Source organism: Chinchilla lanigera, unplaced genomic scaffold, assembly GCF_000276665.1.
Source record: "Chinchilla lanigera isolate Chin_1 unplaced genomic scaffold, ChiLan1.0 scaffold00114, whole genome shotgun sequence".
Classification (NCBI taxonomy): Eukaryota; Metazoa; Chordata; class Mammalia; order Rodentia; family Chinchillidae; genus Chinchilla; species Chinchilla lanigera.
The window spans coordinates 4,615,517-4,628,646 of NW_004955515.1; the positions used below are offsets into that span (position 1 = coordinate 4,615,517).

Below are 13,130 nucleotides of genomic sequence, written 5' to 3' on the forward strand. Positions count from 1 at the left end.
AAAAAAAAAAAAAAAAAAAAAAAAAGGCTGTGACTGTTACCCAGCCAATCTCTAGTCAACAGGTATTAGATGAGAAGTTTATTCTCATGCTCTGTCTCCTGCTCTTCTCAATTCCAATTTGATGGGAGATTTTTGTTGCTTTTGTTTACTTTAAAAGGATAACTGTTTCGATATACACTGCAATGTCTTTAAAAGAAACTCCCACTCTGAAAACTTGAAATCATAGCTAAATAATTGTATATTTCATGTTTATTTCATGCATTTGAATGCGATGCTCACAGCAAGGAAAAACGTTTCTTTTCAATAAGGGTGTGACAAATGAAACATGCTCAAACTCACAAATCATGAAGGAAATATAAATCAAAGCCACAAGACATGCCTTCATACTCATGACACGGCCATTACCAAAATAAATTTCTTCAGGTGATAGTGAGAAATGCTAGCTAGCACTGTACATGGGGAAAATGGAAACCTGCACACAGAGAACAATGGTAGTTACTGTGGAAAACACTAAGGCAATTCCTAAAAAAAAGAAATGCCCTATGACCCAGCAATTCCACATCTGTGTTGAAAACATGGTCTTATGATAATTACACACGAGAGTGCACAGCAGTGTTATTCAAAGTAACCCAAAAGTGGCAGCAACCTAAGCATCCACCCACATGAACAGATACACCAAATGTGGTCTACTCATATAACAGAATATTACTCAGCCTTAAAATGAAGGACTTTTTTGATACATGCTACAAAACGGAAGAACCTTAAGCATATTATGCAAAGTTATATAAGCCAGTTACTAAAGGACAAAGACCATACAGTCTCACTTTATAAATTATAGACAAACTCAAGGAGACAGAAAGTAGAATGGCAGACATGGGGCTGGGGAAGAGAAGACAGTTTCAGTTCAGAAAGATGAAAACATTCTAGAGATGGATGGTGGTGATGGTTGCACAATACTGTGAATATACTTAATGCTACTGAACTATACTCTTAGAAATTATGAGGATGGCCGATTTTGTTATATGCATTTTATCATGATGTTTAAACACAGAGGAAGGAGCTGGGTGTGGTAGCACACACCTGTAATCTCAGTACTAGGGAGGCTGAGGCAGGGAGGACTGTCATAACTTGGAGCCCAGCCTGGGCTATTCAGTACAGGTACAGTGAGTTCAAGGCCAGCCTGAACTACATAGCAAGACCTTGTCTCAAAAAACAAAAACATCAAAAGAGAAAAAGCATATCACCCTGTCTCTCAGTCTTCTCAGACTGCCTAGATGTGACTTCCTACTTGTCAAAAGATTTAAGTTTTATTTCCCTTTGGATAACAACTGTTAGCATGTATATAATGGATTGTGTCTCCCAGGCTGTATCCAAGGGTGAGGTTTTTTGGTTTTGTTTTGTTTTGTTTGTCTTTTTGAGACAGGGTCTCATTATGCAGTTCAGGCTGGTCTTCAGCTCACTTTGTAGCCCAGGCTAGTCTCGAACTTGCAATAATCCTCCTGCCTCAGCCTCCCAAGTAGGGGGATTACAGGTGCCACCACACCCAGCTTTGTTTTCATCTTGAGACTTCTTTTCATCTTTCCAATGTCTTTAGCAGATTGCTTATGATGTCATCATAGCGTGGTTCACTATTTATTTGGTAAAAAATTTGGTTTTTTTCCCTCTTAAAAAAATAATGATCCAAAAAAAAAAATGATCCCAAACACCACACACACAAAAATAAAATAAAATAAAGTACATGTCATAAGAAATGCAAATTTATAAACTTTAAAAATTAAAAAATGATAAAAGCAAACATTCACATTATTTGTATTGTGTCTTTTTTTTTTTCTTTTTTGCACTACTAGCAATTGAACACAGAGCCATCATCTCACGGAGCTACATCTCAGCCTCTATCGCCACTCCAGCCCCGCTTTCCTGAGACAGGGTCTTGCTCAGTTGCCCTAGCTGCCAACCTCAAACTTGCAAATCTTCTGCCTCAGCCTACATGAGCATGACAAGCATGAGCCACCATGCCTAGCTTTTGAGTATATTTAAAACAGCCTAATTTGTATTAATTTTCTAATGATTCAGCTAAATCACTGCAAGATTATTCTTGTTAAAATTTCATTCCAGAAGCTGGAAGAAGCTGGGCTACATAGTGAGTTCAAGGCCAGCCTGAACTAAACAGTGAAATCCTGTCCCCCAAAAAATTTTTTTTCATTCCAAGCTGGGTGGGATGGTACACACCTGTTAGTCCTAGCTAAAATGAGCTCAAGAATAGGAAGTAAGGAGAGCTTTTCAAATGGGAAGGGGAACAAGCGATATAGGGAGGAGGGCAGAAAGAAAGGGAAAAGGGATTTTAAGAAAGAGAAAGAATCAAAGTAAAAAATAGAAATAGAGCTTTTCAAATGATAAGGGGAACAAGAGAGAAAAAACAGGGAGGGATGTGGAACAAGGAACTAAAAAAGCATTTATATGTGTTATGTACATGTACAAACTCCCAAGGATAAAGGCAATCATTATGTACTGCAAACATGTACTAACAAAAAACTGAGGCAGAAAAAAAACAAAAAAAAACAAAAAAAAACTGAGCCAGGAATTCAAGACCAGCCTGGGCAATATAACAAGGTCCCTTCTAGGGAATAACAGTAATAGTAACAGTAATAATTCCAAAATATACAATACAAAAAATTTTAATTTTTAGAATTTAGAAAAATGAACCTCAGCCCAATACAACTTATTTAGTGACACCTGGAAACGCTTTGTGACTCAGGAGGTTGGCAATGCCACCTGTGAGGTCCCGGGAGCCTGCTGGCATCTGGGCCAGTCTGTTGCCCCTCAAGAATGTACTCCCATTCACAAGATGAACAGGCACTTTGGTCTGAGAGAGTCACCCGCCAGCTGTAACACTCCAGCTACTGCCCTACTCTAACAAATGCCAAGAGCATAGTAAATCCATTTTTTTTCAAAACGCAAATTTATTCCTGAGATGTACTGAGAAATGCCAAACAACCAGAGTACAAGTGTCCTGTATCTAAATCATACATCTTTCACCATGACAATGTGGATTCATCGTCACCTCTGCTGATCACACAGCATGTCAAGTTCAACTCTGCCCCTTCCCTAAGAAGCCTAGGAATAATGTGAAACAGAGTTAGGTACACCAAGAAAAAAGATAGTGAAATTCAGCCAGTTTACCTAAGCAGTCACTCCTCTACGAATATCTCTTAAGAAGCATAAAAGGCTTATTCAAAGATAAAGCCTCTGTGCCAGGTGGCCAGGATAATACCATCACCTTTGGAATTAACTCACTCAGGACTTAAAAATTTCCACTTCTTGCTATCATGCCCTGCACTACAGCGACTGGTTAGTCACACTCATTCATCAAATATCCTGTGAATACCTATACATGCCAGATATTGCTCATTCTAAGAGCCAGGTAACAGGCAAAGTCTTTGTGGGACTTACTTCTAGAGAATATGTAGACATTATATTAATGATGAGCTATACAGAAATGATGAGTTTGGAGAATTTAAGAATTATCTGAACTCTAATTCATGTAATAAGTCTGTTTATTTAGAGAAGTCTATCTATAAAGCCACTGGAAAATAGTCTAGTCATTCAAATTCTAAAATATCTCTTCTTCATATTACATGGTACTAACATTTATCTCTATGCTTTAACCCTATTGCTTATTGAAGCTGGAACTTACTATGTGTTAAGTAGCCTCTTGCCATTATTATACATTTCAGAAAACTAAAGGAGGAATGTGGGTCTAAAAATATTTTAAGAGATACAGTGCATATACATATACATTTTAATTTAGAAAATTAAGCCGTATTTTCTATTATCTTTCTATTAAAATTACAAATCTTTATTTCAACATTTATATAGTTTTACAAAGACTCAAGCGTAGAATTCTTTGACTTATTCATACCAGAATTTCCTTGCCTTGGCACCACTGATATTTTGGGCCAGACAATTCTTTGCTTGGTGTAGGGGCTCATGTGGATTGCAAGAGGTTCAGCAGCACCCTTGGCCTCTACCCAATTCCTCCAGTTAACACCTGTAACTCCCTAGCTATGACAACCAAAAATGCCATCAGACACTGCCAAATACCTCATACATCAGCCTTAGCTGAAAACTACTCACAAACCCTGAGTGAAAATAGTTTTACAATTAAAAAAAAAAACCCTAGACATTAACATGGAAAAATTACTTAAGTGCCTCTTGCCCACCCTTGACTTATACTATAAGCTTGTCATTATGGTTTAGATTTAAAATGTCCCCTCAAGTTTTGTGTTTGGAAGCAGAGCTTTAAAGGTGATCAAAAAGGCTCTTAACTTCATCAGTGGACTAATCCACTGACGAGATCATCACGATGTGATGGCATTATTGGGAAGTGATGGAAACAGGCCTAGTCTGGTCCCTGACACCTTCATCTTGGGCTCCTCACCCTCTGCTTCCTCACTGCCAGGAGGTAAGCAGCTCTGCTCCACCACCCCCTTCCATTATGACATTCTGTCTCACCTCAAGCCCACAGAAAGGGAACCAGCTGACCATGGACTGAAATCTCTGAAACCATGAGCCAAAATAAGTATTTCCTTCTTTAAACTGTTTCTCTCAGGTATTTGGCCACAGCAACCAAAAGCTGACTAGCACACATGCCCTCGGTGTGCTCTCATTCCCTCCTTTCCAGTTCTGTTTGCTCTTCTATACCTGGGCAATCACAGGTTCTCAGCTATTTGCTGAGAGGAGAACTAGCCACCTTGGGAACTAATCACAAAAGGGAGTACAAGATATTTAAGGTAAGAAATAAATCTTCAGCAATGAAAGATGGCAACTAGATCTGTCTGGCTATGTAATAGAACACAACAAGTATTTTGAGCACTGCATGCTAAACATACAAGAGACATCAGCCGAGTGAAACATGTTGCTTGGCCTGAGGGAGCTTACAATTTACAAGGAAGGTAAGCAGGCAGCAGTCATAATCAAACACAATGGGAGATGCGCTGCAAACAGATGGTGCAGTACACTCCCACCCACCCCGTCAAAAATCACATGAGACTCCCAGAAGGAAGATGGCCTTTGAAGTATAAATTTTTGATAAGCAAAAGTGGGGAAGTAATCAGACAAGAGGGAACATCCTAAACATACAATGGACAATTCTTGGGGAAGTGGTAAGCAGTCTGGTTGGATACAGTACATTAAAAACATACAGCAAAGAAATTCTAAACCATGAGACAAGGTATAATGGTTCTAGCTGAAGGAGTTCCACGTGTCTCAACCAGGAGTTGGGCCCTGATGGTTTTGTTCAAGTTTGAGCAACGTCTCCCTGAAGACAGTGGACCACACTGCAAGAATGTGCAAGGTGAGTTCCCCAGGGGAGCCTGGGTGGAGCCAGAGACCACTAAAGGATCCCACAGTACAACAAAGAGTGGTACAGACTCCTAATATACAGCTCACATTCTAGTCCATTCTACAGCTTTGTTTATTCTGCATCACTTCTAAATGCTGGTAAACATTCAATAACTTGGTTTCACAAGCCACTAACGGATTTGCAAAGCACTTTCACATCATGGGGAAGCCTTGGTGGGTGCATGTGTTGGGGTGCTGAGAATGAGGTAAGCCCGACGAGGGAGGCTGTGGAGCACTGGTACAATGCAGAGCACTGATCATTTTGCAGGCACTGGCCAGGTGAGACTGAAATGGCAAAATGACCATGGTGGCAGAAGGGAGTGCTTCTCGGATGTGAATGATCAGTTTCCAGCAGTCAGAGGTGAAAGTGAAAACACAGTCTGAAAGGAGGAAATGGTGGAAAGCAGGAGGAGACAAGGCAGAGACATAGCACAGAACGGGGAACACAGCAGGTCCTTTAAAGGTAACGCCACTTTTCTGGCTCATTATACGGTTGGAACCCTGGGAAAACTAACCTAAAATTAGAAATTCACTACAGTTAAGAATCAGGAGGCCTATAGCCAGGCGTAGTGGTAACTAACCCAAAATTAGAAATTCACTACAGTTAAGAATCAGGAGGCCTATAGCCAGGCGTAGTGTGCACACCTGTAATCCCAGCACTCAGGAAGCTGAGGCAGGAGGATCACCAAGAGTCTGAGGACAGACTGGGCTACAGAGCCTGGAGTGCACAGTGAGACCCTGTCTCAAACACCCCCACAAAAAAGAATGAGGAGGCCAGGCTAAGGAAAAGATCAGTCAGTGTTGTGTTGATGACACCTGGTATGCACGACTTCATAAAACCAGGTGCTGGAGTCTGCAGACAGTGAGCACACCCAGAAGGGGCAGATGCTAAACGAAAACATGAACAGACTCACCTCACAGGAGGTAACACCAGAGGCCAGTGAGAAGGAGACTACTGCACTTTGGGAAAGTAGTACTTCAGTAACCACAGAAAACAAGGGCTTTCATCATCACATAGGGTTCAGGAATCAGAGAGAAATGGGGTGGGCTTTGAGAGGGCTAACTTTAGGGAAAAGGGTGGGAAGAGATTTATAAAGGAATGATAACTGTTGATAAAGATCAACACTCCGGGGCTGGGGATTTAGCTCAGCGGCGGCCTGGCAAGCACAAGGTCATGAGTTCAGTTCCCGGTACCGGAGAAAAACCAAAACAAAAAAACAAAAAAACAAAAAAACAAAACAAAACAAAACAAAAAAAGATCAACACTCCACTGAATAGGTGGCTTCACAGTAAAATTTAGCCAGAAGCCCTGCTTTGCTTGTCACTGTTACAATGGGATAATTTCAAGTGAAGTATGGATTTCTAGCTCTCTTGAAAAATCTGAAAAAAAAAAAAAAAAAAAAACAATCAGTCTACATCTGTCAATGTAGACTCCACTGACCTGCTTGGGTTTCAAAACATGCTCACTCTTGATCTACTGAGAGTATGTATCCCTTCTACAAGAGTTGGACAACTTATGGAATACTATGCAGTCAGTAAAAACAATGAAATGTGGAATTTTTTACAGAACAAAAAATTAATACATAATGTATAGTATGACCACATTAATGTTAAAAATTACAACAATATTGTAATATATAACACATGACAAAGCATATGGTCTATGTAGTCCCTCTGGAAAATGGTACAGTGAGACTCCAAAGTTTTTTTTTTTTGTTTTGTTTTTTGTTTTTTTGGTTTTTCTCTGGTACCGGGAACCGAACTCACGACCTTGTACTTGCCAGGCAGGCGCTTTTGCCGCTGAGCTAAATCCCCAGCCCGAGACTCCAAAGTTAAACACTGAAAGCAAGGAAGGAAGGGAAGAAAGAAGTGCAGGGAGGGAGGGAGGGAAACAAAGGCAAGTGAGCAAGCGAGCCACACATGGTGGTGCCTGCCTGTAATCGCTGCACATGGGAGGCTGAGGAAGAAGGATTGCAGTGAGTTCAAGGCCAACCTAAGCCACATACTGAGATCCTATCTCAAAAACTACAAAAGTTAAACAAAGGGCCAGGAGTGCAGTTGAGCTGTAGAAGTGCATGTTCTACTAGCATGCCTGAGACCCTAGGTTCAATCACCACCACCAAGAAGGGAGAAAAAAGTTAGAATTACCATATAACCCAGTAATTCTACCTCTAAGTGTATACCCAAGAAAAGTGAATGAACAAGCAAAATGTGGTATAGACACACATTAGAACATTATTTAGCTTTAAAAAGGAAAGGAATTCTGGCCCATGCTACATGACTGAACCCTGAAGGTATTACATTAAGTGAATTAAAACTACAGTCGGGCTGGGGATTTAGTTCAGCGGCACAGGGCCTGCCCGGCAAGTGCAAGGTCGTGAATTTGATCCCTGGTACAGGAAAAAAAAAAAATTAAACTACAGTCGTACACTGGTAAAATTTCAATGCCTGACTGAGTTATATACTACGGTGGTCCTCCCATAAGATTTTTTTTTTTTTTGGAAGACAGAGTCTCGCCATGTACTTTAGGCTGATCTTAAACTCACTATGTAATCCAGGCTGGCCTCGAATTCATGGCAATCCTGCCTCAGTTTCCCAAATGCTAGGATTATAGGCATGCACCACCACATCCAGCCCTCCCATCAGATTATAATGGGAATGAAGAATTCCTATCTTGCATTTTTACTGTACCTTTACATATACAAATACTTACAATTGTGTTGCAATTGTCTGGCCCTAAGGTATCAATCAGTATAGAAACACACTGTACAGAGTTGCAGCCTAGGAATAATAGGTTTATCATATAGTTGTAAGCTTATACTATTTAGGTTTGTGTTAAGTACATCTAGGAAGCTGTACGTGTGGTAAGACATCACATGACAGTAGTCACAGAACTGGTACACTACAGAGAAATACTTTTTTAAAAAGATAACTGGTATAGTCGAGTATTTCCTAGTCAATTAAAGTTCTCTAAGAATTAAGAATAAGAAATAAGAGTAAGAAACTGCCACTTCTCAGGATTTGATGAGGGTACTTTTCTTCTTCATAAAAGCCTTGCTGCTTCTGTTTTACCTAGAAAAAGAGATGTTTTGCTCTCAGAACTGATGTGGAAGCAAACCCCCAAAATACTCTCCAACAGCCGAACTGGCCAGCTCTTCCCTCTTGAAGGGGTTCCTGACAACTTGTTTGTTTTGTTTTTGAGACAGGGTCTCGCTATGTATTTCAGGGTAGCCTGGACTCACTATGTAGTGTAGGTTGGCCTCAAACTTGAGGCAATCCTCCTGTGTCAGCCTCTCGACTGTTGGGATTACACACATGGTCCACACGGCCGGCTTGGGTTACTGGTGACTTGTCTCCAGATGCCACTGAACTGGCAGATCCTGATTCTGCACAGTTAGAAGAGTAAAGCACTGAGTCCTGATGAGGGCACCAATGGGAGCAAGGGGCCTAGCAAGCACCTGGTCTGATACCAGCCCATTCCCCCGCTGGGTACACAAGACAGACCATCATCCCTAAAAACAAACATGTTGCTATGCTAACAATAACAGTTTGAAAGCATAGTCTAATCTCAAATTCTTCCACTGTCTTCAAACAGGAACACCATTTTACATAAGATCTAAATAAATAAACCATAGTACCAATTTAACGAAGTTCAAAAGAAAGCAAATTCAGGTTCAGATCTGAAGGACTTCACGATAAACCCTCACACCTACGCCACCAGTCTTAGTCTTGCAGAAGAGCATTCAGGAAAGTGTTAAGTGCTACCAAGATTTTAAAATAAACATTAAGTCACTCACTGAAGTTTCAAAGGTTATGGCGACCGAAGGCACAGAAGAGAAAACGCTTCCCTAGCCGCTAAAGCGAAGTTCAAGTTAGGCTGTTCAGTCTCCTGAACAGAGTTACTTTACACACAGGCCAACTTCTAATGGTCAGAAAAATATAATTATAACCGTATCAAACACATAGTAGTACACTACCAAAGAAATGCTCCAAGCAAGGATGAAAGGAAAATATCTTTCTGTCAATTTATAAAAATGCTAGAGAGGGGCTGGGGATTTAGCTCAGCGGCAAAAGCGCCTGCCTGGCAAGCGCAAGGTCGTGAGTTCGGTTCCCGGTACCGGAGAAAAACCAAAAAAAACAAAACAAAACAAAAAAAATGCTAGAGAGACTTAAGGCTAGGCCAGTAAGATGGTAAGTTTTTTGTTTTTTTTTTTTAAAGATACATCTTTTAAGCAAACATCATGTACAGTTAAGTGTTCATGTCAATTCCTTGGCAATCTTTACCCTTTTTAAAAGCAGTAATTATCTCTGGGCATGGTGGTGCTCACCTGTAATCCTAGCACTCAGGAGGCTGAGGCAGGAGGATTGCCCAGAGTTCAAGACCAGTCTAGGATACATAGTGAATTCAGGGCCAGCCTGAACTGCATAGTGAACCCTGTCTCAAAAAAATAGTAATTATCATACAGTAAAAACATACATATGTGTAGTTTTATAAAAAAAAAAAAACAACTACCAAGCTGTTTTCCAGAGTGGTGATGCCACCTTACACTCCTACCAGCAGCATGCAAGGTTCCAGGGGCTCAGCATTCTTGCTAGTACTGTACTTGGTATTGTCCAGTGTGTTTTATGTCACCCATTCTAATATAAATGCAGTGTTCCTTCATCATAGGTTTAACTTTTCACCATTCGGGTATCTTTTAAAATAACAGTATATACTGCCTTAGTCCCTTAAACAGGTAATAGCGAAGATAAATTTTCCTGACTCAAAAATCCTTATAGAATAAAAAGTGTGTTACCCTCAGGGACTACTGAAGTATAGGGCTGTTTTTCTTTTTCTAAAATAGCCCCAGAATTATGTCTGCTTTTTATAGCTTTTTAAATCTTCTCCCTTGTCACTTCTTGCTATTAATGGTGCTCCTGCCTCTGGCAGACTTGCCTCTTCACCCTCTTCTCAAGCTGAGTTGAGAAATTAGATAACCAAGTTTGTTAGAATTACGTCTGAAAGGGAGAGGCCAGTCTGTGAGTGAGAGATCTTAATGGGTTCTTCAGCAAGGAAGGAGAAAGCTATTTTTTTTCCTATGGTTGTACCTAAACTTCTAGACAGCTGGCTTGGTTGCTGAGAAATTCCTAATAACTTAATTTTCTAGGTGAGGTTGCCAGGTAAGGGATCACCAAGAAAGGAGTCATTTACGATATTAATCTGTGCAACTGACATCATACTATAATTCTATACCAGAAATTAAAAGCTTATCTAACGCTATAGACCACATTGGCTTGTATCCAGAGACCTAAGTGAAATATGTTATCTAAAATGTGATTTAAATCTAGATTCCAAAAACACATTAGTCAAAATTCTGAGCACCCACAAGGTATGAGATACTCAAAAGGGGGCAAAGGTAAAGAGATTTTACAATTAAAAAATAATCCAACCACCATACAGATAAACTGATTCTAACCCAAAGTAATATATTTACAGTATTCTCTGGAAAGTCACTTAAGAGATAGTCTGTGCTGTTACCAAAAAAGCAAACAAGTAAAGTTCACCCTAATCTCATAATAATTAAAGTAGTACATTATAATTCCCCATCTCTGAACAAGAGAAAACTGTGAACACTTTTAGGGTTCCTATTGGACGTGATCAAACGCGAGAAATGGCATCCCTTTCCTTCCCTGAAAGCTCCAGGGTGAAAACGTGAGCGGCACACTGCCTCTCAGCCGAACTTCCCTGAGGAAAGGCGCACGAGTAGCTGCCAGGCTCCGGAGCCAATCACCACTCCTCCAGCCGCCTCTACCCACGGACTTAAAACCATCTCACCAATTGCAACGGGATCCTGGGTGGGACTTCCGCTATCATTTTCGTCTTAACTACCACCATCTCATCACAGGCAGTGGGGGCAATCAGGAAGAGGGAGAGTTTCACAAACTTTGAACTCAAGCACAGTTTCAGGAGGAATAAAAGAACAAGCTGGAAGACACAGTGGACGTGCTACAGAAAAACCAAAACAGCTCCCCCTAAAAACAGTTTTAAGGAAAATACAAGCAATCAAAACTTGTGTTTCTCTTTCCAGTCAATGCCTGGGCCCTGAAGTTCTCCGACACCCAGTTTTGGCAGAAGAGACCCCTGCCAAGGAGACAGCACGGGCTGACAAGGTAGAACTGTTACTATCCACCCACCCGGGCACTGCTGAAGGTCACCGAACACTTGCTGTGCACCAAGAAATACAGACCATGCAAGTTTATGTGTGGCTCTGAGCCCGAAATTTTCAACCCCTAATTTCGAACTATTTCTTTCAGAAGATATGAAGAACTAAAGTTCTTTAATCAGAACCTAAGTCACAGAACCGACAAAATCGCCTCCCGTCGAGTTCACAATTCCTTGAAACCTAACACACACATACACAAACAGATAAATTCTCTGAAATCTCACCTTTAAAAGCTCACGGTTCTGCGATCCGAATTACAGCAGAATGCAAAGACCCCCTATACAAACTTCACCTCCCACATCCACGGAGGCAAGTCTACTTTCAGCTTGCTTCTCCCCACGGCCCCGGCGATTCCCCTACTACTACTGTTTATTCTACCGGCCTCCCAGAAAAACCTGTTGCTCAGAAAGAACGGACTAATGCGAAAAACGAGCACACTGCAAAGGTGGAGGCAAGTAAGCAACCTGCCCGCCTCCGAAGGACAGGAAGCAGGAAAGCTAGCGGAGACGGTGGCACTGTCAATCCGACTGGTGGTGTGGGGCTCTCACCAGCCCTGGGCGCCTGCACACGTCTGCGAGGCCTAGGCAGGCCAGCGAGGGGCGGACTTGAACACCGCGCGGCCTGAACCGCCAGACATCCATCTTGCGCCGTCGGGCCAGCTCCAGGCCCGCACTCCGGAGCCCCCGCGTCCCACAGCCCGGCGACAAGCTGCGCCCCGACAGAGGGGCTTCCAGCACCGGGAGGCTCCTGGTCCCTGCAGAGGCAGGGCCATGCCGGGCCTACCCTCGACTCACCTGGGGCCCCAACCCCAGCCCAGCCTTGACCCTAGCGCGAGGGACCCCAGGCTCAGCCTGACCGGGGCGCGAGGGACCCCTGGCCCGGCCGTAACTCCTGCCTCAGGGGCCCTGGGCCCAGCCCTGAGCCCTGGCGAAGGGACCCCGGCCTCCCGACGTGCCCCGACACGAGGGACCCCCGGCCTGGACCTGACCCCGGCACGAGGCGCCCCGGCACGAGGCACGCCGGCACGAGGCACGCGAGCCCCGGCGGGGCACCCCGGACTCCGTGGACCCCGGCCCGCCCGGGGCGCCCCGGTCGCACCTTGACGTGGAAGCGGATGAGCGCCAGGCGGATGCAGTGGGCCATGCAGACGGGCGGCAGGAACCAGACCTTGGGCGGCGGCGTGCCCTTGTTCTGGACATGGCTGACGATCTGCTGCGCCGTCTGGCGCTCGTTGCCCTGCCGCTTGACCCACTCGTGCAGCCGGGCCTTCTCGAGCGCGCCGTTGAAGAAGACGAAGAGCTCGATGTTGCCGCCGAAGCAGGCCTTGGCGAGGGCCGCCAGGTAGCCGAGCATGTGGTTCCACTGGCCGCCGCTGACCCAGTCGGTGTAGAAGCCGCCGTAGAGCCGGTGCAGGCAGTTGTCGGCGTCCACCAGCAGGCGCAGCGGGGTCTGCGGGGGCCGCTGCCGCCCGCCGCCCACCAGGCTGCCCCGGGCCAGCTTCTGCAGCTCCACCGGCACCACGGCGCT

The 13,130-nt window shown here is 43.4% G+C and overlaps 1 protein-coding gene across 1 annotated transcript in view; it reads right to left on the minus strand.

The window, feature by feature from the left end:
* The window catches only part of LOC102023626 (constitutive coactivator of PPAR-gamma-like protein 1), a gene marked incomplete at its 5' end in the record, with an annotated part of 97,061 nt that extends 83,931 nt beyond the window's left edge, over window positions 1-13,130 (minus strand). The window contains 1 exon segment of the mRNA XM_013506883.1: window positions 12,702-13,130. Coding sequence (XP_013362337.1) covers window positions 12,702-13,130 — 429 coding nt within the window.